This window comes from Alexandromys fortis, unplaced genomic scaffold, assembly GCF_014885135.2.
Source record: "Alexandromys fortis isolate MF-2015 unplaced genomic scaffold, M_Fortis_MF-2015_v1.1 scaffold_21, whole genome shotgun sequence".
Lineage (NCBI taxonomy): Eukaryota > Metazoa > Chordata > Mammalia > Rodentia > Cricetidae > Alexandromys > Alexandromys fortis.
Window position 1 is genome coordinate 16,447,091 of NW_026067905.1, and position 27,518 is coordinate 16,474,608.

Here is a 27,518-nt window from a genome sequence, read left to right on the forward strand (position 1 = left end):
GAAGAGAGAAAGAGAGAGAGAGAGAGAGAGAGAGAGAGAGAGAGAGAGAGAGAGAGAGATCATAATTTAGTTTTTTTTTCCTATCACGGTTGGTTGAAATTTGTACCTCATTAGCAATGTGGAAATTGTTGGATCAATTGACCATGTTGGTGACACTTGTGAGCTGGACTGTCAAGTCAAGGCGCCTTTCATCTGCCCCGGGGAATGAAAACAAAGTTGGCATGCTCTGCATACCGCTATAGTCCTCCTGCCTTCACTTCAGCTCTGCTCTGTCTCCTGCAACGTGCCTGCTGGAGGACACTTTCCTCCAAACTGAAACAGTCTCCCCAGGAAGGAGGAGAGCTAGCTCATCAGACTCAGGTGAACAGGTCATCAGAAGTCTGGGACAGTGGAAACTTGCAAGATTCTGGGAGGCCCTGCCCACTTCATAGAAGCAGGAAGTAGCCGCTGGGGCTGGAGGAGAACTGGCTGAGTGGCACAGGGGGGACCTCTCGCCTTCGAGCTGCCTGCATGCTATGCAGAGAGTTCCTGGAACACAACTTCTGTGAGCCGGGCTAGCCTGTCCCATGTTGCGGCTGCTTTCGGGCCATCCCTGCTCCTATAAGTAACCTCTTACCCATACACCTGTTGGTAGCCTCTGTAAAAATATAAAATAAAAAATAAAAACCTCATTAGTTCGCCGAGTTAAACCGGTGCTATCATCCACGGGTTCCCTTTCTGGGATGAGGAGATGGGGGTTCCTGTTTCCCAGGGAGAAAATCTCTCAGACATTACTCCCACGGACAAAAGGATGCATGCCTGATCTGTTTATAATATTCAGCTACCTAGTATTTTTCTGGTAGAGATTTTGTTCTAAACAAGCATTAATGAAAACTGGGCCATTCACTTAAACGGCTCATGTCTGATGGAAGTGTCACCCAGAGACAGGTTCAACTGCTTTTCATGTCTCCTGACTCACTGATGGTACCAGCCACATGGACGAACCTTGGGGCCTTCATCTGGGTGCCAAATGGATCAAGAGTAATAAAGTGAATCTGGAGGAACTGTGACGCACATTATCCCATTAAATCTCAAACTGCATATATCCCCAAGCCAGTGTCCCCTTAGCCAGATCACAGCTCTGCCCTTGTCTCTCCAATGTCACCCCATAGAAGTGTGACACAATGCAGGGCAAGCTGGCCAACCTGCCTCGGTCAACGGCTGGTCAAGTATTTCTTCTTGCAGATTTTGTCAACGTGAAACAGAAGACTCTGTGACGCATCCCCAGCAGGAAGACTGAAGCAGAGGCTTCATTGGCTTTACAGTCGATCAGCCTCTGCCCCACATCAGCTCCGAGCACGTGGCTCTGGAAAATCTTCCTTCAAGAACCTTCAGTTTCCTTGTGAGGGGAGGCTGCTAACCTTCATAGGTTGTTGTCCCCGCATTCCAAGTGCGCTCATTCATGGAAATGCCATCGTAATCCGTGCACAGTAAGTGCTCATCAAACAGCATTCCTCATTAAGTGAAGTGTGTTTTATAGGACAGTTTAGAAAATAGTATTTTCAGACTAAAGTCACCGGAGCCTAGAGAGAGATGGCTCAACAGTTAGCCGAGACAGTAATCAGATACAACCATCAAACATGAATTAAAACTCATTCTCTAGGGGGCTGGAGAGATGGCTCAGTGGTTAAGAGCATTGCCTACTCTTCCAAAGGTTCTGAGTTCAATTCCCAGCAACCACATGGTGGCTCACAACCATCTGTAATGAGGTCTGGTGCCCTCTTCTGGCCTGCAGACATACACACAGACACAATATTGTATACATAATAAATAAAAACAAAAAAACCTCATTCTCTAAGAACATTGCTGCCATGGATTACTGCATATGTTGAAAATATTAAACATTTTAAAAGTTGTATTTGAGAGACTTGGCCTCTCTTAGTGTCTCAGCACATCTCAGTTGGGAGGTGGGTGGCCTGTCACTACAGTGTGGTAAGAGGGAGAAGGAGTGGAGGCTGGGGGCGGGAGCTCAGCTGGCTGAGTGTTGTGGGAACGATGCTCCATGCCCAGTGCTGCATGAGCTGGGCATGGTGGCACACACGGGGAGGTGGAGGCAGGATGGTCAGAAGTTCAAGACCCTGCTCAGCTACATAGGCAGTTTGGGATGAGCCTGATCTACTCACGACTATCTTTTTCCCCTCAAGTCACTCTGCTATGCTTCCTTCTCTAGAGCTCCTGTAAAGAATTCCACTCTCAGAAAGCAAAGTTTCAAAATATCTTCAATAGTAAGAGAAAACAAGGTGGAGGGCTAGCCCCGGCTACAACAACAGCACTCACAGGAAACGGCCCCATTGCCCAAAGTCAGCAACACTACAGACCTTTGCAGACTATACACATCCTTCGCTTTGCCTTCAAAGTCTAAATATTTAATAAGATATAAACAGGAGCACTACACAAAATACCCGACTGAAGAAGTGTGCTATTTTAGAGCCAAATTGAACACAGAGACGCCTATAGAAATGAATATGCGATTTCTGAAAGTCATATATTAAAAGGCTGGAAGAGTCTCCAGACAGCAAGGGTCAGAATAAATGGAGAAGGGAGAGAGATTTTTCTGCCAGTAGCAAGCAGAAGGGATGCCAAATGTAGAAGAGGCCTTTAAAGGGGCAAACAGAGCTCACTGTGAACTCAGTCTCTGCAAAGAGCCAATCAGATCAGCATTTGGATTTTATTAGTGATTAGACGAGTTTGGACATTCCCATTTGAGCAGCTGAGGTCCCTCGTACCGTCACTGTAACCGTGTGTCTCCCTTTAGAAAGAAACGAGTTGTCTCTGCTCTGGTTTCTGGCTTGCTGCATCAGCTCACTTCCTGGAAATGCTGTACGGGAGGCAGAGGAAACGGATACCTTTGACCTGAAGAATCTCAGTCTCACACGGTCTAAAGTAGCATTGTGAGGGATTAGGTAGAAACATAGATAAAAAACATCCTAGCACTTTAGTTTTTTATGAAGAAACCAGGTCTGGGCTTTGCCAAGCAGACAGCTATGAGCTCACTGGTCTGAAAAATAATTCCTCATTGAGACTTTCCCCTAGGACAAGGCTAATGGGTTTACAGAGTAATTTTTTTTAAGTCAGTAAAATTGGTTCCCTTAACCTATACTTGGGCATGGCAAAGTTCCTTGTTACATTAATTGTTAAGTTAGGAAATAGAAATTGATAAACCAGGAAACACACAATAAATATTCTATCCAAAGAGGTTGTTTTTAGCAATTATTCTTCATGTTTTCTGATATTGTTCCTAATTTTAGCTGTGAAATCAAAGCCTCAAATAGTTGGAACTAATAGTTTTGTTTTTTTAAAGAGTCCAGTACTCTGTACTTGAGGTCCAAAAGGTAAGCATGAACAGATGCAAATCCCAAAGGAACTGCTCTAGGTGGCCCACAGCCGATATGAGAGACCGTCTTAATCATGAGGAAGGTGCTGCAATTTCACCTGAAGGAACAGGGACACTAAAAGGGGGCTGTGTCCGCGTGATGCCTGTGTGAATATGAAAAGCAGGCTCTAAATCACCACTGCCAATTTTTATAGGTTTTGCTACACGGCCAAAGAAAACAAACAGAAGAGTGTCCAATGACTCACTGAAAACCCAGCTGCTACCTGCTGGATGGGGGACAATCCAGTCCACACCCCTCGCCTGTGCTTTAGGGGAGGATACAGGTGCAGATCTGTGTGGGGTCCGAGCTCTGATGCCAGGAAAGGAGAAGGGTCACAGGGGGATGCAGGGACGGAAGGTTGGAAAGGAAGCTAGGAGTCCCAGGCAGATAAGACAAACTTACTCCCTGGTACCCAGCTAGTAAGCAGGCAGCTACCAGTAGATATGTAAGTGCAAGGCAGCATACCACAGGCCAACCGATAGACAGACACAGACAGGCTGGCCAAGGTGAAGACAAGGCTCTATACAAAAGGAACATTCTGGCCAGAGCAGTTAGATAGCAGATGACGGCATTGTTTACTTTTGTACTCCATCCGGTGTCTGACAACTTTGTGCTAACTCAGGTGACTTACAATGCCTTGGATGCCCAGTGTTAAGCCATCTCAGCCCTTGGATAACTGGAGCAGTGACATATTGTCTAAACATAAACTGACCCTTACGGCCTTCCGTCCCCCATAATCTGGTGATGGAAAGCCTGCACCTTATTTTTAGGCCTGTTTCATAGCTTTATAAAATGTTCCAATCACTGTGGAAGTAGTATATTTGCTAAATTTTATTTCATGTTTTAAAATAAGGCCCTCTGAGTTCTCATGAGTTCTGACTCCCAGATTCCGCCAGTGACGGCAAAGCCAGAAAAAGCTCTCCGAGGATATCGCACTGTGAAGTTAGGTTTGCTGAGGATGTGAGAGAAGGAGATGGCCGACTCTGCAAACTCGAGCAACATGACCAGTGTGCGTTCCCTCCACCGACAGATGGGTAAGCTGGCCGGTCAAGAGCACAGCTGCAGCGGGTGATGGCTGAGTTTTCGGTGAATACATTACTGCACTTCCCTTTGTTTTCTTTTGCCCTGTAGCAAAAATATGGAAGAAAAACGAGCAGCGATTGTAAAGACTTGACATCAAAGCATAGTATTGTGTTGTGTTGCTGAGTGAAAGCTGGTGATTCTTCTGCTAATGAGTTTCACGGATGGGAAGAAGGCAAATGTGCCCGAGTCCACGCTGTTCTTAGGTGAGCAGTCCTTGTCCGCAAGCCCTCAAGGAGCCCTCTCCATGACTTCCTTTGCCCTCCCTCCTACCCTTCTCTTCATCCGGCTCCTTTCCAAAACTCCCTTCAGCTGGAGCTACAGAGACCTGAAATCTTCCTGGGGATGGAAGACCTCATCCTAGGGGCCTCTTCACAAGCTGTGAGTTGATGGTGGTTGTTGGCTGCAGGCCTTGATTCTCTCCGTGATGGTCTCCTTTGGGAACTACTTGAATGTCCTCACGACAGGGTAAACTTTCTTTCTCATGGAGCAAGCAACGATGAGATCACTCCTCTGTGAAGTCACATGACCCGACAGGGTGGGGATTACAGGAGTGAACTCCAGGACACAAGGATCGTGGTGGCCCTCACTGCAGAATAGTGTTTTCAGAGAGCAGACCTTGGAGGTACAGCAAGAAATAGTCATGCAATAAACAGTCTTACAATTCACTATGTAAAGGACTTCAGTAAAATCATTGGTGCTTTCTACCTTCTGAGGAACTGAAAGAAATGCAAATCCTAGGACCAGGGAGATAGCTGAGTGGGCAGAGCACACTGCAGGGACGGGTGATAACTGGACTTCCGTGTAAATGCAGGGTGGGTGTGTTGGCCTGCCTATAATGCCAGTCCTCTCCAGGGCAGAGATGAGAAATTCCCAGTGCCAGTTAGCAAAATCACTAGTGAAATTAGGAAGTTCTGAGTTCAGTGAGCTATCCTGCCTCCAAACTAAGTGCAGAACAGATAGAGGGAGACACTGCCACCCGACTTCCACGTACATGCCACACACACACTCACGCACACACACACTCTCACGCACTCACACATACATGCATGCATGCTTCCTGTACATGTGAACATGCATACACACATGCATGAGAATGACATACACACACAAAGAAATAGGAATGTCTTAGTGACAGCGTATACGAAAAGAATTATTAAAATGACTACTGGTATTCCTTCTTTTCTTACTTAATAGGTTTCTGGGTTTTTTCTCTCTGTCTACTTAGTTGGAGATGTGCAACACTCAAGTTTTTTCGAAACGTCAAAGTGGGATTAATGCCAGGTTCAAACTAAGCTTCCAGAAGTTTAAACAAGCGTTTGGAAGCGTGTCCTCGGACAGAATCTGTAACCCGTCTTTCTTTTGAGACAATGACATAGGCGGTTCTTCTACCAAAAAATGACCTCATTTGTTAACAGTTGATTATTCAGGGGTCTGGAAATGGCAGCATGTGATTTTCCACCAAGTGTGACATTAACTACAGACCGCAGCCATCAGTAACCTTTACCTGCCTGAGGACCAAACAGCAAAGGAGATAAAAAGACTTTTTTTTTTTTGAAGTTGCTGAAAACAAGAAATACCAATCTAGTCTTTTAAATGTCATAAGCATTTTTCACAAGGTGGAGGGAGCACACAGCTTTCCCCCAGCATTTCAAATAAGACAGAGAAGGGTCTGCAATCCCCACTACCCAAACCAATGATATGGGTAAAATAAACCAACGAAGGCCAACTTGGGGAAATGACTCTGGAAACAAAAGGAAAAGGTCAGAAAGGAAAAGGGAGCCACCTTTAGAGGTTAGTAGAGTGAAGAATGGGGTGTAAGAAATAAGAAATCCCCAAAGACTCAAGAGGAGAATGGTTTCTGAAACTTAAATGCAGTTATGCGCCCACCTGGCTGCCATCGAAGCAGTCAAGTGTCCCTCTGGGGGGGGTGGGGTAGCGTTTGCTCTCTAGCTCAAAACTACAGAATGCCGGCGCAGTTCATTACCTGAAACCTGACAGGTGGCAAACCATCCTGAAAACATCAAATCTCAGACACTCTGTTACACAGAAGAGAGACATAGCTTCAAATATCCATGTTGCTTCAGAGCAAAAAGGGTTCTATCCCCAGCCGGTTAAACTCCACTTGTTGTGAGATCAGAATTAAAAAAGAAAAAAAAAAATCACCAGGGCATTGCCTGCTTAACACCCTGCTCACACCCAGGCCCCAGCATCAGTTACCAAGGCCTTCTAAAAACATCTTCCTTTTGAGACTCACACATCTGGCCCTGGCCTTGAGGACTGCGCAGACAGCTTCCAGCTGGGGGGGAGTGTCAGCCGCGCAGCCAGGAGCAGAGGATTGAGGAAGGCAGCCAAGGAACAGGGCTTTCTCAGGGTGCTTCTGAAGAGCAGAGGTGGCGGCTGCTCAGGAAGGGAAGAGTTTGATTTAGGAGACTGAACCCCAGGTAGGTAAGTTGGGATCACCAATAAGAACACCCTGAAAAAGGAAAACTCTCTGCATTCTTGATTTGACATTCTTGCAGGAGCTTCGTGCTACAGTGACCCTAGGTGGAGTTTATACTTTGGTCTCAGAAGACATCAGACGCAGGCCAGGTTTCAGCATCCCTGAGATAATGGTAGCTCAGCAAAGTGAAATCTTTCATTGCTCACTAGCCTGTTGACACTGGACTTTGAACTGCCCGGTTCTCCTAACCTAGTGGCTCGCAACCTTCTAATGCTGTGACCCTTTGATTTGGTTCCTCATGTTGTTGAGGCCCCCAACCATAAAATCATTTTTTTGCTGCTTCATAACTGTACTTTTGCTATTGTTTTGAGTTGTAATGTAAATATCTGTTTTCCGATGGTCTTAGGTGACCCCTATGAAAGGATCGTTTGACTCTCCCAAAGGGGTCACAACCCGCAGGTTGAGAACCATTGTTCTAACCCCTACAGTGCATAAATCAGCTACTTCCTCTCATAGCAGACTAAGCAGAGCACGCTGGCCTGCAAGGCTAACCAGGAGCCTTCGCAAAGAATAAACTGTTTCCCATCACAACCACAGACGTCAAACTCCCATTTACGTCTTTTCCACAGTAAGAGAAGGAACGTTCTAGGGAACAGTTGTGTTTAGTTATTTTGTATGCAATAAAAGCAGTCAGATGTAACAGAACACCTGCATCATGTCCGCTCACAAAGCAAAAGTTTTATCCCTAGCGCTGACAGCAATGGCTTCCCCAATTGGCAGCAGGCTTCCCATAATATCCTCTGCATACTGTTTCTTCTCGGCAGAGCCCTGACTTTTGCTGCCAGTGTTCATAAAAGCTGCATGCTCACTGACTAAAGTGCTAAACACCCGCTTCCCAATGCAGATGTGAATGACCACTTGTGGCACCAATGATTTGAGATATGGATAATTCAAAACCATGACAGAAATCAGATGGAAGTGAAAATAAAAGAGGCGTGGTAGTGTGTGCCTTTAATTCCAGGACTTGGGAGACAGGCGGGCAGATCTCTACGAGTTCAAGGCCAGCCTGATCTATATAGCAAGTTCCAAAGTCAGCTAAGGCTACATAATGAGACACTGTCTTAACAAAAACAAAACAAAACAAACAAAAAAACCTGAACAAATACACAAAAGGGTGTGAAGAGTTCAATACCTCATCTCAAAAAGACAAGGAGGTGAGGTGTTTTCTGTTTAGGGCCTTTGATCCACAGTTAACAGAAACTCAGAGAGAGAAATTGGGGTTCAACCTGAAGATTCAAAAAGCAAAACAGCCAGCCACTGGCTCTTACCTCTACCTCAGTCCAAAATGGTGATCCTGTCTCCAGGAATCTCAGAATGACACTGTGCACGAGAGCTGTTCCTCCCATTTTATAGTCCTCTGTAGGGCTGGGATTAAAGGTGTGCACCATTACTGTCCAGTTTTTATGACAAACTAGTGTGGCTACTGGGATTAAAGGTGTGTGTCACCACTGCCTAGTTTGTAATGCTGGCCAATGGGGCTGTTTTACTCTCCGTTCTTCAGGCAGGCTTTATTTATTAACATACAAATGAAATACCACTACAGGCTTAGGAAGTGGAACTACCGATAGAGTGGTGCTTGTAGCCTGCCAAGGCAAAGCATCCGGGAAATCTCAGAGCACAGCAGACACAAGGTGGAGATGACATAAAAGAGCAAGCACTCGGGAACTCTAAGGTGACTGGTGCTGAGAGGCCTCGGTGCAACATCACAGAACACCTCTCACTTCCTGTCAGAGATGAACCGAAGATTAGCGTCCCCACCCCACACCAGGGTAAGAGCCAGAGGATAGAAAGGGGCTGTGAAATGCTGTCTTCTGAGCCGGGCACAGACATGGCTACCATGAACCCATAGGAACCTTGCCTACTGTACCGGGCACACAGAAGTGGGGCCCTCCTAATGGTCTTCCTACATACTGCTCATCTATAGACAACAGATTCTGGGAGAAGGGGAAGCTGAGCACCCACTGGTGAGAGCACAGGGCTCCGACAGTTCCAAACTCAGGCTCACAGATGGCCCTGATTAAACTCTGGGCGCTAAACAACATCCAAGCGAGTAACTGGGGGAAAGGGATTTCCGAGGAGCGGGGAGCTCTGGTGGGGGCAGGAGAGAAATGGGAGTGAGTGAAGGAAGAGGAACCAAAACACATTGTGTACACATAAAAAAATTATAAATGACCAGAATTGACCACTCCTACTAATAAAATATATATTAGGCCCTATTTTCAGTTGCACAGCTTGGGGAAGCGGGTGGGGTAGGGGGCAGACTCAGGTCAAGGTGCAGCACCTGAGCGCTCTAAAAGATCTGCTGAGAGGCAGGCCTCCGCACACCATGGAGGAGCCGAGGGTTTCTTTCACTTTGATGAACCACATGGAAAATGAGGTTTCAGACCTCACAAAGTGCATCCCAGTGGCATGTGGGGGGACTGGCTGGTCCATGTTTCCCTCAGGGGCCCTGAGTAATCTGCCTCTCGCAGGGCTGGGGAAGCGGGGTGTACAGGCGTGAGCAGGGCTCCTCCTCTCCGATAAAACCTTAGCAGTTCCTTTTCAGTGCAGCAGTGTTTGCACAGACATCAGGCAAAATCTGTTGAGATCCGGAACTACAATCGAGAGAACTTAGTGGAACCTAATCTCGTCTTTGATGGGCAGAAAATGCAGCCAGAAGTAGAGCTGTAACCTTCAGTCACCTGCTGGCATTGCTGCCATCTGACGCCTTAAAAAAAATGAGGCTTCCACGTGGCTTTGATGCCTAGTTAAGGCTTTGAAGCTGTGTCAAGACCACAGGACAAAGGCAGTACTGTTTATGCAAATCCAGAAACTCCAAAGCCATTAAAAGTCACATCAGCAATTCAATCCGCAGAGATGATCAGAGGCCCTGCATCAGTATGAAACAGAAAACCCCAAAGCAAAGCTGGGCGGTGTACCAAATCCCACAGAGGGAAGGGACCCTGGGCTGCCCAGAGCCTGGCTGAAGGTGCTGAGAAGCCTTGCTGCATGCCGTTCCTGTAGCCAAGGGGCAGTCATCCGTGCCAAAGGAAGTAAGTCCTGGGCTAACGCTGCTCCTACACCTGGTGCACAGAACTCTTCAGAGTTGTCAAGTGTGCCTCTGCAAGGCTGGTTGTCATGTACCGCATTCCTCCCCGGGTCACTCATCTCGAGCACATTCCACCCAAAGGAGACAACAGCTGTCGGGAGGAGTCTCCCTAGCAGCAGACAGTGTGGTGGAATGCCATGTGCTCCTAACAAAATTCAGCATTTTGAAGCTACTCTCAAAAGTGTGAAACTCTAAGGGTCCCTAAAGAATCAATTCTGCATTTACGTATAATGAACGTTCTAGGGTATGGTCATTCTCATCAAGAGGGGGATAATATCAGATTTTTGAAAGGGCCTCAAGAACATCTGGCCCAGAGGTTTTCGATCTTAACTGCACACTGAGATCTCCTGGGAGGTTTACAAAATGCGTCAATTGTCCTGGCTCTGCCCCACCAGCCCTGGCCTGGGTCTCTCCTTCATCCAAGGATTCTGATAATTCTCCCCATTTGAGAACCACAATTCTAGGATATCTCTCTAGTTCTCCTGGACAGGAAATTGAGAGCCACAGGGAATAATTTACTTATGCAAACAAAGAGTTACACACAGCGATGCACCTCACTGCTTTCACAGGGCAAGGCCCACAGCCCAGGAAGTGGGAATGGATGGAGCTGCTTTGGAGGCAGAGAACCGTGCACCCAGGTTAGCTTCATCCCTCAGTGGTTACTGTTTTCTTGGTGGCACATATTCAGTAACAGAATGCAGCTCACGTTCTTAAAGAGAAAAAAGATGAAAAATAAAAATAAATGCACACACTTTAGAATCTTTAGTATGGTTTTTTTTGAAAGCATACAAGAAAACTGGGAGCGAAATAGTATAGCAGCCAAGTTATTATTGTCCCCTACAGGAAACGGTTGTGCTTGCGACTGTAATAATGCTACGATATTAACGCCTTACACTAGATCTCTGTGACAAACCCAGAGCATTCCTTTGCACAGAAGACAAGGACAAAAAGTACATGTCAAGTTCATTATGAATGAGGACCCAGGCTTGAGAACTTTGTAATATCAGATAATTACAGCTGAACTGCCAACTATTAAAAAAGAGTCCGATTTTATTAGTCCTAGAAAAGAGAAGTTTTCAGTGGCATGAGAACAATTGATAGAATATTAAGCTGGGCATAATGGCTTAATGTCAGTGATCCTAGCACTGTGGAAGCTGAAGTGGGAAGATTACCATGAGTTCAAGGCCATGCCTATCTATGTTACATAGGCTATCTATGGTGTGTGACTTTGTCTTTCAAAAAGGTATGTTTTCACAGAGGGAAAGGGGTTGGAGGGGTTCAGTGGGTAAGAGTGTTTTCTGCACAAGCATGAGGGCTTGAGTTCTGATCCTCAGCACCACATAAAGTCACGTGTGGCACATGCACTTGTAACCCCGATGCCAGGGGGTGGAGATAGGCAGAGCCCTGGGAATAACTGGTCTTCAATCTAACCTCCAGGGACTGTGAGAGGCCCTGTCTCAAAGAAGTAAGACAGAGAAAAATGTAGCAGACACTGAGCAATAGACATCCTCTTCGTCCTCACCACTACATGTACTAGTACACAGAGAGAGAGAGAGAAAGAGAGACAGAGACAGAGACAGAGACATAGAGAGAGAGAGAGAGAGACAGAGACAGAGACCAGGAGACAGGGAAGGAGAGAGGGGGAGGGAAGGAGGAAGAAAAGAAAAAACAGAAGAAGAAACAGAAGAAGAAAAAAACAAAAGAAAAAATAGAAGAGGAAGAAACAGAAGAGGAGGAAGAAAGAAGAAGAAAAAGAAGAGGAGGAGGAGGAGGAAGAGGAGGAGGCAGTAGTTAAAAGCAAACAACAGGGAACCAAGATCAAGGAAAATGGGAACAAACATGGCTCAGGTGAACACTTTTTAGCTGGAGGTAATCACTCGTTTCATCTCCTTCTAAAGAAGTTAATCAATAAATACCTTTCTTCTATAGAACTAAATGCTTAATTAATTTATTACATAGGGTAAGCTGCAAAGAGCAGGAAGGAGTGCCTTTTTATACTGAACCCAATGCAAGGAACTACATACAGAGGGTCAACCATCTGTAGTGCTGTCTTTAAACAATACATATTTGATTTTTCGAGACAGTGTTTCCTCTGTGGCTTTGGAGCCTGTCCTGGAACTAGCTCTGTAGACCAGGCTGATCTCGAACTCACAGAGATCCGCCGGCCTCTGCCTCCCAAGTGCTGGGATTAAAGGCACGTGCCACCATCGCCCCTAAACAATACATATTTGAAAAAAATAAAACAGCCACCATTAGAGAAAGAATGCATGTTTATCGTCATATTTACGTCCACAACAACCTCTAAATGTCTTTGTTTTTGTATAGTCCCATTTAAGTCTCTTCCTTTCATTCATCTCTGATTTTATTTATTAGAATCAACAGAATGTATAGACTCTATTATTCCAAATAAGGGCTTGTTAGTTACATTGGGGAAAGAGCCTTTTTTATTATCTTCTGGATTTTTTTTAACCTTCCATTTATTCCTGCTCTGGTTTTCATTATTCTTCTTCTTATCCAAACTTGGGGGCAGGATTGCTCATGTCTTCCTAGTTCCTGGATATTTGTCATTGTTAACCCATTGGTTTAGGTAGCTGAGGATTATCTTGCTAAGGTGAAAACTAGAAATATAGTGTGCTTAGCAGAGTTCGAAATCAAGGGAGGCTGAGAAAGGCTAGAGAGGAGGAGGGTGATAATTGTCTAAAACATTTTCAGTGCTAGCTGTTTCAAGCCTTCATATTAGCTCCACAAAATCCCCCCGAAACAAGCCACGGTCTGGCTGCCTGGGCGCTTTCCACAGACCCTGCATTTGCAGAGGGAGAGCAGCCGTGCCGGAGCTGCGCACGAGCTGGGTGTTCAGTGGTGCAGCAATGACATGAAAATTCCTGATCCCACTTGGCATCAATTTTCCACTGCCTTGGCGGGTCTACACCATAATCACTGTGGTGTGTGCCACTTGGCCAAGACGAGGAGGCTGGCTGGCCACCAAGAAACTAAAACGCCTCCTATTAGCCCAGCAGGGCACTCTGTGTTGGGAATGCCAGGGCCCCAAATGTCTACAAACACATTTTTCCACAGATATCCCAGGAATTTAATTTCTACTGTGAAGTGTCTACAAAGTTCTTCATTTCTCAAGACCTTAGAAAGGAGCAGTTTCTCACTGTAACTGTCAGTGAGAACACCAATCACTGCGCATCTGAGGTTCCTCTAGTCTGTGTCACATCTGTCACCTGTGAGAACAAGAAATTTGCAATTGCCCTCTACCTTCCCTCTCCAAAACATGGCCAGTCACTCTCAAAAGAGAGACTAGAAAGAGTTATATCCTGTCATAAGAATCCTCTTGGCACCCTGGTGGTGGTAGCGCACACCTTTAATCTCAGCACTCAGGAGGCAGAAGCAGGCAGATCTCTGTGAGTTCGAGGCCAGCCTGGTCTACAGAGTGAGTTCTGGACAGCCAGGACTACACAGAAAAACTCTGTCTTGAAAAACCAAACAAACAAAAACAAAAATGAACCCCCCCCCAAAAAAAACCCAAAACGAACCAAACAAACAAAAAAATCAAAAATCCTATGGACTATAAATGCATACATTGCTGTCTAATTTATTATTAATATTTATCATCATCATCATCATTATTTGGTAGCTAGTAGTCAAATTGGGGAGATCGCAATTTGAGGAGCCTTTCTCCAGCCTGGCATACACCTCTTGACTGACTTTGAAATAAATGAACCTGGAAGGGAATGAGCTATTGTAACACAGCCAACACACCACTGAACCCAGATACTCATAAAAATCCTTTAGCAGAAGCCTTCCTGCAGGCTTGGCTTACTGCCTCGTTCCTTATGCTTCTTGTGCTTCTGAGGCGTGTGTTCTAAGGTATCCCCAAAAGGAATCCGAGAACACTGGAGGGAGACAGTGATTCCTGCATTGTGTTCATAGGCAAAATCGCAACGAGGCAACAGATAGTCATCAGCTTGCCGAGTTTGCCAAACAGCTAAAATAATAATAGCAAATATAGATTCAGTGAAAAGAACTTGTTACAAAGCCCTGAGTTTAGCCTTAGCAAACCCTCGGGGCCTTGTTACTCAAAGTTCAAGTCTGAAAAACAAAATCCTTGCACATATGGTGTTCCTGAAGAAGAAAAGAAGTAGTTTCTGGCCAAATCTAAAGTTTAATTCATGTGGCAGACTTGGCTAATGTCACCAACAGCAAATGTGGTTTTACAGGGCAGCACATTCCACTATATTAACTAGAGCCAGCCTATGTACATTCTGCATGGACTTCCAATTATTGCCTATAACAAGGTATTTTTTTAAAAAAAGTTATAAACATTAACACAACTTTCCTACTAGAAGAATGGATATCAGGAGGAAAAGTAATACAATCCTGATTTATTTACCACTAGGTCACCCGATGGCCACTCGCCAAGCCTTCCAGCGCTCTGCAGCTACTACTTGGGGCCTAGCCTGAGGAGGGAGTACCCACATACCAACAGAGGTCAGGGACACCAAGTCAAAGACCCAGCAGGGACTTACTACAAGCTCAAACAATGTGGGGCTAACAGGGACTTGGCTGCCTGGACACAGTTCGTGGGCCAGCAGTGCCTATGCAGCCTCAGTAACAGCTGTGGAGAAATGCAGACCTGGCCAAGTGAAGTATTTATTACACAGGCTTATGCACTTGTGAAACATTCTAAACTTAGACATTTATGATATATAGAATTTGGAGATGCAAATTTAATTTATGTACAACTATAAAAATTACATAATTACTTCTTAAAGATTGATTGATTCCAAAGGCTGGAGAGATGGCTTAGTGGCTAAGAGCACTGGTTGCTCTTCCAGGGGGCTTGAGTTCCGGCATTCACACGGCAAGTCACAACCATATGTAACTTCAGTTCCAGGAGGACCCAGTGCCCTCTTCTAGCCTCTAGGGACACCAGGCACACATATGCAGTGCACAGACATACATAGAGTAGTAAAAACTTTTAAATACTTTAAAAATGGTGATGGGGCAGATCTTCTAGAGGACAAAGAGTCAAACAAGAAAGCAGGGGCATGTAAATCTACAGAGTAACACCATGAAATCCTGGTTATGAAATTGATTTGATTATGGCCACAAGTAAGGAAGATGGTACCGTCACTGTTTAAAGACCCCGATACAGAAAAATGAGTTTCAAAACATCATCCTTACGTAGGATACAGTCAGCATTTATGTTTGGGTCAAAACATGTACATATATTGACAGTTTCTAGGCAAATATGAAAACACTCTCATTGCTGTCCTCTGGCAGGTGGTGTAAAGTAAAAGAAAAACTTACATTTCATTGAATTCTGACACACATTGACTGTTTTAGTAGGAAGTCTTGCATTTTAACTTACAAAAGAAAAAAGTCCAAGGGAAAAGTTTTTTTTACATTATTTTTAAGTAAATATACAAGAGTTCTAAGAAGCCCAACCTTTTAAGATATTTTTATTTTAAGTTATATGTATCTGTGGGGGATTATGTGTATTCGCATGTATAAACACTGTGCATATGTGTGTATATGCCTATGTGTTTGCACATGAGTGTAGTGCCCTTGGAGACCTGTGTCAGAGCCCCTGAAGCTGGAGTTACAGGTGGTTCTGAGCCTCCCAAAGTGAGTGCTGGGAAAATTGGATGTGGGTCCTCTGCAAGAGCAATACTTGCTCTTAACCAATGAGTCATTGCTCCAGCCCCAGATAAAATTTTTAATCACAAATTTTGATATGTTAACATAAATGTAACTAAATTAACAAGCCACTCCTTCGGGAGTAAAAATGTCAAAGGCATTAAGTTTGCAGCTCTTGATGAATTATAGTTTTGCTTTAAATACACATGGTGAACTCTCTTCATAAGATAGTAACTGGAAAGCCATCTAACAGATACATTAGAGGCTAACAGCTTTCCCTCTGACTTTACTGTATAAGGTTACATATTGTGAAGAAACGTGTAGAAACAACCTTTATAATCCCCTACTTTCGTGCCCATGAGAGCCCCATAATGGCCCTACTATACTGCTCTGTGGAGGGGAGACAGTGCCACACAGTGAAAAGACAAATTTACGTGTGGGGAAAGGGACCACAGCACAGCCGACAGCATGCCTGGTTACAGAGCTTTCATTGTTTGTCTCCCACCGCAGGAGACAGCCGAGCAGGAGGACGGGAAAAGCACAAGCCTGTGACCCAAGAGGGGCAAGGGAATCCCGAGGTGGAATCACTTGGATAAAAACCTGAAGACATATTTGTAACACCAACCTCTTCTTAGGATAACTGGCATTCTTCCCAAACCAGGAGAGGCGCGCTATAACAGAAACAACCTTGAAACCAGCACTTGGAAATTCCAAGTTGAAATTGATTATATCTTATCACGCTATTCACTATATAACTTACTGGAGGGAAATCCTTTACCTGTCCCGTGCTTTGGAGTCCACATGCGTGCAACTCAGTAAGATAGGATGGGAACAATTTAGGGACCCTGTCGATTACAGGAGTTCGTCATCATTGGAGCACTGGCATTGGTGACTGCATTTGTTGCTTTTATTCGAAGGAGTGCGTAGTTCAGAAAGCCTGTCACATTTCCAAAATTGGAGTTTGGGAGCAAGTCTGACAGGTTTCTATAAAATTTGCAATTTTCTTTGCCAAGAAAATTGAGTTTATGGGACAAGCAAATCTAAGACCACCCGCCGAAGAAGCTGGAAGATGGACTGTTTTAACAATAGGGACCTAAAATGTAGCCACCAGACATGTGCAAAGTTCGGTTTTAATTATTGCTGATAGTCACACTTGGGGAGATTTCTTTTGGTTGCAGGCAGTGACGACTTGCATCCATATGCATGACACATGCCTTTTAGTATTATTTTGTTCCTGTGGAATCTTCTAAAACAGAGCTGAGCTCAGTGCCTGAGCTAAGTGACAAAATGATCAGGACAGCGGAAGAGAACCACAGAGCCCCGGTGTCGGTCAAGCAGAAGAGACAATTCTCACTTAAAGGAAACACTGGTGCGTTTATCTTCCCAAGCTGGGTCAACAGACAGAAGCAGGAAGGAGAGCTAATGGGTCCTTTATTGCTCTAAGCAGACCACATGTACTTTGTGTGCACATCAGCCGCCTGGCTCCCATTCCGACTTCCCCATGTGCTGGCCTTGTGACCTTCAGCAAGGCATTACCATTCTCTGTGCCTCAGCTTCCCCAGACATGAAGCAAGGTGGTGAAATGGGCTCATGATGGCACAGAAGACTTAAGCCTCAGTCCGCCAAATTCTAACTTATAAAGACCCAGTCCCATTCCAAATTATCATGTTGGAAAAAAAAATAAGAAAAAAGAAGAGAAAGGCAGAGAAAACAAAATACTATCAGGAAGGAGATTAAAGAATTATTTGTTTCTTCACCAACCCCACATCAGGCAGAAAGAAGGCTGATCTTCAAAATATATAAAGAACTCAAGAAATTGGTCATCAAAAGAACAAATAATCCAATAAAAAATGGGATACAGACCTAAACAGAGAACTCTCAACAGAGGAATCTAAAAGGGCTGAAAGACACTTAAGAAAATGCTCAACATCCTTAGTCATCAGAAAAATGCAAATCAAAACAACTCTGAGATTCCATCTTACACTTGTAAGAATGGCCAAGATCAAAAACAATGAGTACCTCTTATGCTGGAGAGGATGTGGGACAAAGGGAACACTCCTGCATTGCTGGTGGGAGTGCAAACTGGTACAGTTGCTTTGGATATCAGTATAGCAACTTCTCAGAAAATTAGGAAACAACTTTCTTCAAGACCCAGCAATAACATTTTCAGGTATATACCCAAAGAATGTTCAATCGTACCACAAGGACATGTACTAAACTAGCAGCATTGTTTGTCATAGCCAGAACCTGGAAACAACCTAAATGCTCCTCACCCAAAGAATGGATAAGGAATATGTGGTACATGTACACAATGGAGTACTACACAGCAGAAAAAAATAATGATGTCTTGAAATTTGCAGACAATGGATGGAGCTAGGAAACATCATACTGAGTGAGGTAACCCAAACCCTGAAAGACAATTATCATATGTACTCACTCCTAAGTGGCTTTTAGACATAAAGAAAAAAAAAACAGCCTACAATTCACTATCCCAGAGAACCTAGACAACAAAAAAGACCCTAAGAGAGACATACAGAGATCTAATTTACATGGGAAGTAGAAAAAGATAAGATCTCCTGAGTAAATTGGGAGCATGGGAACCATGGGAAAGGGTAGAAAGGGAGGGGAATGGAGGAAAATATATAGCTCAATAAAAACAATTTTAAAAAATAAATGCCGTATTCTACAAAAAATAAAAAAGATATTAGAAATTAGATAAAGAGGTTATTCAGAAAGATTGGAATATGATAACTCACTTATTAACCAGTTTGTTATTTTGGTGTGTAAAAGTCAGACAAATTGATAAAAAAAAAAAACACAAACAAACAAATAAAAAGAACCATCTATTTTCACTGCAGGCTAAAGCTTGTCTCTGAAGGGATAACAGTGCATGCCAAGCTCTTGGCTAGCTATGACATCATCTCCACCGTGGTGCTAAAACCAATCACTGATAGCAGTTTAAAAACATACTTACATTAGTGTATCTAGTTGAGCATCTGCCAAAGTGCTCTTGCTTGGCCATTAAAATATGGAAGTAAACTTCACATAATCCCCAAACAATGCAGAGATAGAGGGCAAAGCATTGGCACTAATTCTCAGAACAAGCAGAAGCCCGTCACTGCATATTTATGTCAACAAAATCTCATCACTCTGTTTTAAACCATTAAAAATAAAAATGGTTCTCGGTTTAGTATAACACTTTGCCCCGTTCCACAGGATGAAATGCCTAAATTGTTCCACAATCACACAGCAGCTATTGCCTTGTGACTGCCTCCCCATAAGCATCATAGGCTCTCCGAATGATCAACTGAAGGTCTTCTTTTAGATCAAGTATTCCTTCTTTTGAGTCAAATGTGCCTTCTTCATCTTTGGCTGCTGATACACGGGCCGTACTGAAATCACAGCTCTGGAAAGTGGAAGGACGTCAGCCTTTCCCTCTACTGCTATGGCCGCTCGTTCATGGCAACACTGAACTAAAAGAAGGCATCGAAGCTCACTGCCTCACGTCCCAGAGTCTCACAGGCCCCGTGGCTCGGCACAGTGCTGCACGTTTTAGTGCGCAGGCAATTCCTGCCTTGTTTCTTATCCCAGGTTGTGATCATTAAAGAAAAGCAAGTAGTTTGTTGAGTTTTGATGTTAATCAAGAGAATAAAAAGAATCCCTTTTGCTGCTGTGAAGTGTATCTCTGAAATAAAAACATTCCGATGTTCAGTCAACTCCCCAACCCCGAAATCTCAATGCTCATGGAAATAAATACATTTTCCAAAAGCAGAGGTTCCTACACCAGTTTGTTGGTTCCCATCTCATTGGTGTGTGCAGTACAGGTCAGGTCTAGAAAGCTGTGGAAGGGAATCATGTGACAAGTAAGTCTTCATGTGGTCCATGGGCCAGACTCCCAATGATACAGTGTGCTAGGGGAAACTGTCTTGACCTTCAACGATCGAGGAAAGAAACCTTATCCCATGTTATTCCATCCATCCTCAGAGGATGAAGGAGAAGAATGCACTGAGTTGCTGAAACATGACTCAGTGAAAGCTAGTATTCTAGATTCAACTCAGTGATGCTTGCTTGAAGACTCTCAGTAGCTCACAGCCCGTTTTTGAAGTTGACAGGCATAGCCTGGCCCAGCAGATATCCCATTTGGCATCTCAGACACTGAGTATGTCTTGGGTGTAACAGTCAAGCAGAAAGCAACTGGCAGAAGTTCCTATGGTTACAGTATCCCACTGTGTGATGTTTTGATTGCATTCTCACAATAACGCTTGCTTTGATTCAGAGGACAGAGCTAGGTACTAGATGACCAAAGTTAACCATAGAGGTTTTTGAAGATTGAGGGCAGACAGAGAGACAGGAAGAAGTAAGAATCTCAGTCCTTTTGGATGGAGGTCCCTAACTGCTTCTCCACTGCTTCTAGGATCATCCGGGTTCTTATCCCAATATTTGACTTCCAATTTTTTTATTGATAAAGAATAGTTAGATAAACGCATCAACCTCCCACAGAAACATGGTTTAGGTTGTAACTTCGAACCTTCCCAGACAATACCCTTCTGGGGCAGGTCCAAAAGCTGGCGTTTCCAGGGAGACGCTGTAGAAGAATAGCATCTTGAGGACCGCAGTCATTATACTTACTGGTCACCTGCTATAATCTGTCTGCATGGAAGCTCTGGTGAATGTTCCTAGTATTTTGTCTCCTCGTTCCCCTCCTCTGGAAGACTTACTTTCCAGGAGAATTCCTCCCAGAATTCCTGTTTATCCTTCAAAACTTAGTTCAATCTTACTGTCAACTTCTCCAATAACCTTCAAGGCCACACATTCACCCCAGTCTGTTCAGAAATCCTTTCACGCCGCCCTCCCTCTGCAATATCTAAATACCGTACCAATCATGTTACTGCTCTATGAAAAAAGTAGTGTTTGGGGAGCCACAAAATGGTGCCACACTTGTTCAATTCTACTTAAGATCCAATTGATTGAATGTACTTAATCGTTAGAAGAGAATACTTTAAAATTGACTTTTTAGTTTTTTGTTTTGTTTTTCAAGACAGGGTTTCTCTGTAGCTTTGGAGCCTGTCCTGGAACTAGCTCTTGTAGTCCAGACTGGCCTCGAACTCACAGAGATCCACCTGCCTCTGCCTCCCAAGTGCTGGGATTAAAGGTGTGCGCCACCATCGCCCAGCTAAAATCGACGTTTTAAACAGATTTGTTTTTTTCATTTTTTTTGTCCATGTCTCCATGTATGTGGGTATCTGTAGACACCAGGAAGGGGCATTGGACCCCCTGGAACTGGAGTTTCTGGTGGTTGCCAATGGTCTTCCATGGTGCTAGGAACTGAACTCCAGTTTTACCCTTTGCAAGAGCAACAAATGCTCCTAACCACTGAGCCATATCTCTGGTCCCCTAAGAGCTGGCGTTTGTGTTGTTATTTTAAGGCATTGCACAGAGCTTCTTAGATAGAACCAAGCTTTTTAAGATAAGAGTCTCTAGAGACTAACACAAAGATTGCCCTCATCCGTGTCTTGGGCATCTTCCTCAGTCTCCTTGTGCTAGCACTGTTGGTTTGAAAGAAAACGTCTCCCAAAGGGAGCAGCACTGTCAGGAGGTGTGGCTTTGTTAGAGAAAATGTCACTATGGAGGTGGGTTTGGAGATCTCATGTGGTCAAGATACCGCCCAGTGTCTCAGATCACTTCCTGCTGCCAGCCAGATACAGGACTGTCAGCTACTTCTCCAGTATCATGTCAGCCTGCAAGCTGCCATGTTCCAACATGATGATAATGGATGGAACTTCTGAACTGTAAGTCAGCCACCCCAATGAAATGCCTTTCTTTTATGTGAGTTGCCGTGACCACGGTGTCTCTTCATACCAATAGAAACCCTAACTGAGACACTGACCACAAAGGATAAGGACAGTGACGTGGACCATAAGGGAAGAAAAGGGGAAAGAGGCGCAAAGGTCTATGTAGAATCAAAATGCACCTCATCTAAGCAAGACACCAGTGCTCATGTGATCCGGAACACTCATGGAAGTTAGGATAGATATTGGCTGCTTGTTGGTTCCAGTTACATCACAAAATCTGTAGAATTCAGGATCTAGAAAGAATTTTTTCAGTCATTTATTCCAACTCCCTCATACTCATGAGAAATCAGTGTCTATGGATCCTATGGCATGTGGTCCAAATCGCATATCAAGCTATTGAGAAACAACTCAGAAATCCTAAATTCTAATTTATGGCCTGTAAATTTTGCTTATCCCACATTCCTAATCTTCCTACCTTTTAAAGAGCTGTGGAGTCTGTAGACAAACTCCCAGGTCAAATTTGTGCCTTACCTTTTGTGGTGGTCAATATTGATGGCCAGTTGGATTAGATTTGGCTCTAAAATCACTATGGGAAGACACTTTTAGCTGTGTCTATAAAGGGCGTGTCTATGAAAGAAGGGAAGACCCCACCCCATTAAAGGCGGTACTGTTCCATGGTTGGGGGTACTGGATGGAGTAAAAACAAGACAACAACATCCATCTCTCTGCTTTCTGACTGGATACAATGAGACTTCAGGATCCTGCAGTCAAGCGTCCCCTCCCCCCTCCCCCACGGTGAACCACACCCTCGAAGTGTGAGCGCTCCTTCCCTTACAATGCTTATGTCAACACACCATTTGTTAATTCTGTGACCCTAAGGGAGTCTCTGTGCTTGCTTCTTCTCCTCTTAACTTCTGGAAAATACTGTAAGGTTTTTAAAAAATTAAACAGCGCATAAAAAAACCAAAACCCTATGGAGAAGATTTCTCTTGCAAACGAAGCAGGAAGAGACTCTCAATTTAAAAAGTCTTCTGGCATGGAAGTGGTTAACACACACACACACACACACACACACACACACACCCCGGGTGCACCAGCGTTCCCGCTTTCTTTGCACACAACACGCTCTTCTCCGTGGGAGTAGTCACGTATGGCAGGGTGTATGGCGAAGCGGTGTGCCCACAGTGCTGTACTGTGCCGCGTGTTTGTTTTCGCACTGGATGGAGTACCTCTCCTACCAGGTACTGCGAGCCTGCCAATTCCTTCCTCCTCTCTCTGCCCATCTCTGCTTTAAGATGCCGCTTGTCTGGGGACAGCTCCCTTCGAAACCGCTCCATAGTGACCTGAGCTGTTATGCTCAGGGATGCAAGCAAGGTTTGTCTGCCAATCTGATGGCTAGTCTTCCCTGGCAAGCTTTTACTTCCGTAGGCCATCTAGAGCTCCTCAGGCCAACTCTACACTAACACTTGGATTTAAAGGTGTGGAACCCGGACTGAGGTCTAGAGGAGGAAGGGGACAGACTTCCATTGATTCCCAGTCCTAATCAACAACAAACACAAAAGGGATCAAGCTGACAAAACTTGGCTGTTTATCCTCCCCAAAGCGACTCCAATGCACCCCAGCAGAAACCCCAGAGAACTTCACAGAAGTTTGCATCTGCAGCGGGAATGTGTCCCAGGAGGCTGAACAGGCAGGAACCTTCTGGAGCTCCCAAGGAAGACCGGCCCACAGTGTGGTGTGATTGGAAAGACTCCAAACAAAGCGACGTACTCTCCATCCCTGGGTTCAGAAAGCCCAGGGAAAAGCCAGGAGCCAAGCTAAGCAGGGAGCAGGAGCCTGGCACCTGCAAGTCCTGGAGCCTCATTCTCCACCTCTCCAGCCTCTGCGGACCCCTTTGCTAGCCCAAGTTAAGTTGTGTATATGCATCTGGAGGCGACAGACACTCTCCTTTCCCTTCATGGCTTGGGGGTACAGAAAGAACCTCAAGAAATGAGCGGGGAGGGGGCTGAAAGTCTTCCTAAGGAGGTCTCCTCAAATTCTTTATGGTGGGGGGCAGGGTGAGGGAAGTTAAGACCACCGGATTCTCGCTCATATGTTCCCACATCTCCCTCCCGGCCCCACCACCCGCGCAGCGCAGGACCCATGCGGACAGCGAAGATGTATGCGCGCCAAGCTGTCCTCCTTCCGCGGTAGCCCGGGACCCCAACTCGCTCACCAGATGGCCATCCTGCTCTTGGGGTAGTCCAGCCGCTCCAGGCAGCCGAGGAAGTGAGGCAGCGTGTGCGCGGCATTGCGGGCGAGGATAGCCACGAGCACCGTAGGGCTCTGCAGGGGCGACTCGGGGAACGCCACTGGTTCCTCTCCGTCCTCATCCGAGTCCGGCTCGGCAGCGAAGCGCGCCCGGCAGCCGAGATGGAGCAGGGCGGAGGACAGCAGCAGCAGCGCGTAGGAGACAGTGGCGCGGCGCGCAGCCATGTTCCGCGGCTGGCTGGAGGCGGCGATGCTGCCGGGGGCGCTGGGGATGCGGCTGCCCCGGGACGGCGGTAACGCTCACGGGCACCGACTTCTGCTGCTCCCGGGACCCGCCGCCGTCCAGTCCCGGCCCGAATCCTCTGCACGCCGACTCCCCGCCGTCCGCGCTCGCCCCGCGCTCCGCCCCGCGGACCGACAGGTCGTCGCTGTGAGGCTGTTCGTCCCGAGTTCCACGGAAAGTTCCCCTAGCTGGAGCTGCGCTGGTACAGCTGAGGTCTGTGGCTTCCTCCAGAGCTGTGAGGTGTGGCCCTGTCTGCCAATGGGCGTGTGTGTGTGTGTGTGTGTGTGTGTGTGTGTGTGTGTACATAACGGTACAACCCCAAGAAAATTTATTCTGCTTTAGCAAACCGCAGTCTGAAATCCTTCATAATGACGCGATGGATCCAGGGTTTCATAAAGCACCTATTGACAGATGAGAATTCTGAAATGGGAGGTCTCCCCAGCCACCCAGGACTGTGAGGAACAATGTTATAACTTCCACAGAGGCAAAACGCTTGTTCAAACACCACTTCTCCTGAAATTCATTCTTGATGGAATAAACACCCTAACACCACATTTGAATACTTGGAGAATTTTAGACCTCAGATCAGAACCCTGAAAATACAAGGAGCACTATTCCCGGGGCCCTTTTCTTTCTTTAAAAGAACAAAAAGGTTTCAGTAAGAGCTCTTAACAGCTGGTCCGTCTCTTCAGCCACAGGATCCCGGGACTTCCTAAGTGAGGAGGTGTGGAAGAAAAGATTCACATGTCCCTTCCCGATAATGACCCAAAATGATAAGCATAGGAAGACCCACGAGTCAAGGGGAAGAGAGAATAAAGGGCAGAAGAAAGGGTGGAGGTAGAACACTATCAGCGGGCCGAACGAAACCTCTTTTTTTTTTTTTTTTTGGTTTTTCGAGACAGGGTTTCTCTGTAGTTTTGGTGCCTGTCCTGGAACTAGTTCTTGTAGACCAGGCTGGCCTCAAACTCCCAGAGATCCGCCTGCCTCTGCCTCCCGAGTGCTGGGATTAAAGGAGTGTGCCACCACCGCCCGGCTAGGAAACCACTCTTGAAGATAACACAGGGACCAGAGTAACTGTGGCATAAAAGCCACGGTCTTTGATCTGTGTGCAGGCTGAACTGGGGACCCTGGAAGTTCATGACCGTCACTGCTAGGCCAACCAGCCCTCAGCTCTGACACACCGTCCTTTTACTGCTTGTGGTGTTCCTTCTCACAACTCTCCGAAGGCCTCAACTCACTGTGCTCTGCTCTCGGAATCGTCAACTGGTCCATTTGCTGCAGCTCCCTGCCCTGACTCTCAAATTAGAGACCCTTCTCATCCTTAAAAACCCTTTATTATGCCAGGTGGTGGTGGCGCACACCTTTAATTTCAGCACTTGGGAGGCAGAGGCAGGTGGATCTCAGTGAGTTCAAGGCCAGCCTGGTCTACAGAGCAAGTTCCAGGTCAGCCAGGACTGTTGCGTAGAGAAACCCCATCTCGAAAACAAACAAACAAAACAAAAAACAACACAAAAAAATCTTATAATAGTCATAGGTAGACATGGTGACCAGGCTTTTCATTCCAACACCAAAGAAGTAGGAGTCATCTTAGCTATACAGCACAAATGAGTCTAACCTAGGCTGTGTAAGACCCTGTTTTATGAAACAACATTGATAATAACCTGTCTCTTAGTTGAACTTGACCCTCTGTTGGCCAAGCTCTGTGAGAGAGGAGTCAACACTGCCTTCTTCGACTTCCTCATCTCCCATTGCTCCTGTCAGTGGGAAGTGGGACTTTGGCCAACCCTCTCCTGTTTACTGTGAAGGCACTGCTGACAGACCAACAGGAGATCCACCGGAAGTGTGCATGTCCACGTCCACATGGAGAAACCTGGTCAGCAGAGCTGCGGGAACACTTGTCTTTTGGAAAAGTCCCTGTCAAATCTGTAAAAACCTTGTGAAGTTGTTATTTCTCCCTTCAAAATGGGATTCATTTCCAAAATACCTCAACAGAGTGACTTCCTCCTCCTGCGGGGACAATGGAGGCCTTAGAGGGATAGCACTCACTCTTTGTTCCAATAGTCAAATATACTTAGAGTCAGTCTCCCATGATTACCTTTGCTAACAGACCGTGTAGGAATTTCAAAAAGATAGGCAGACCTTACCACGCCAACAAGTCTGGGTGTGGGTACAGTCTAGGTTCAGGGTTAGTAACTTTATCTAATGGTTTGGAATGTCAGGTATTTCCCCTTGGATGCTGGCCCCTCCTGGGTGGTGTCACCTCCTTCCTGGAGTGGCTGCAGCTGCTTTGTCAGGTTCTACATGTCCCTTTTGGTGATTCGAAAATGCATGTGCTATCATTGTTTTTCCTATGGAATTTTTTTAACCACGTCTCTAAAAACTAAAAACCTGGCCCATCAGTGGTAACACACGCCTTTAATCCTAGCACTTAGGAAGCAGAAGCAGGCAGATCTCTGTGAGTTCAAGGCCAGCCTGGTCTACAAGAGCTAGCCCAAGCTACAGAGAAACCCTGAATCAAAAAAACAAAACAAACAAACAAACAAAAAAACAACAACAAAAAACACCACCTGGTGGAAAGGGCCCCCCTTTTCTTCTTTCTGCTTCTTCTTAGACAGAAAAGGTGAGGTGATATATGATTCCCCTTTGTATACTGTGAATATGTTTTATTACCATTGGCCAATAAAGAAGATGCTTTGGGCTTATGGCAGCACAGAATAGAATAAGGTATGAATTCCAAACAGAGATGGAGGAAAAAAGAAGGCTGAGTCAGAGAGATGCCATGTAACTGTTGAATGAGAAAGATGCCCTCCCTGAAACCTTACCAGTAAACCATGAGCCTCATGGTAAAATATAAAATATTAGGAATGGGTTAATTTAAGATGTAAGAGTTAGTTAATAAGAAGCCTAAGCTATAGGCCAAGTGATTTTTTAATTGATACAGTTTCTGTATGATTATTTCAGGTCTGGGCAGCTGAGAAAGAACAAGCAGTCTCCTACTATACCCTAAGCTTGTACCCATATCATAATGCAAAATACATTTAGTCTAATTTCAAAAGTACCCATAGTCTTTCACAGTCTTAACACTGTTTAAAAGTCTGGAGTTCAAAATTTCTACAGAGGTTCAAAGCAATCTCTTAACTGTAACACCCTGTAAAATCAATAAAAAAAGGAGGCCACATACTTCCAACACACAGTGGCACAGAATATATATTACCATTCCCAAAGGGAGAAAAGGAAGCACAATAAGAAAATCTTGGGTAAGAGCAAGACCTAAAACCAACAGGCCAAACTCCAAATTCTGCATCTCCAAGTCTGATCTCCAATTCCTTCCAGCTTTGTTGAGAGTTTAACACACTTCTCTCACTTGTGCTGGTTTCTCATCCACTCTGTAGCTCTGCTATGATCTCTAGTATCTTGGGGTTTCAGATCACAGCTTCATGCGATGGCCTCTCTGAGCCTCCAC

At 45.3% G+C, this 27,518-nt stretch overlaps 1 protein-coding gene across 1 annotated transcript in view; it reads right to left on the bottom strand.

Annotated features, from left to right (window-relative positions):
- Colgalt2 (collagen beta(1-O)galactosyltransferase 2) overlaps window positions 1–24,300 on the bottom strand; it is a 98,670-nt gene extending 74,370 nt beyond the window's left edge. Inside the window, exon 1 of the mRNA XM_050135409.1 lies at window positions 23,738–24,300. Coding sequence (XP_049991366.1) covers window positions 23,738–23,997 — 260 coding nt within the window. The 5' untranslated portion in view covers window positions 23,998–24,300. The remainder of the gene's footprint in view (window positions 1–23,737) is intronic.
- Window positions 24,301–27,518: the final 3,218 nt, after the last annotated feature.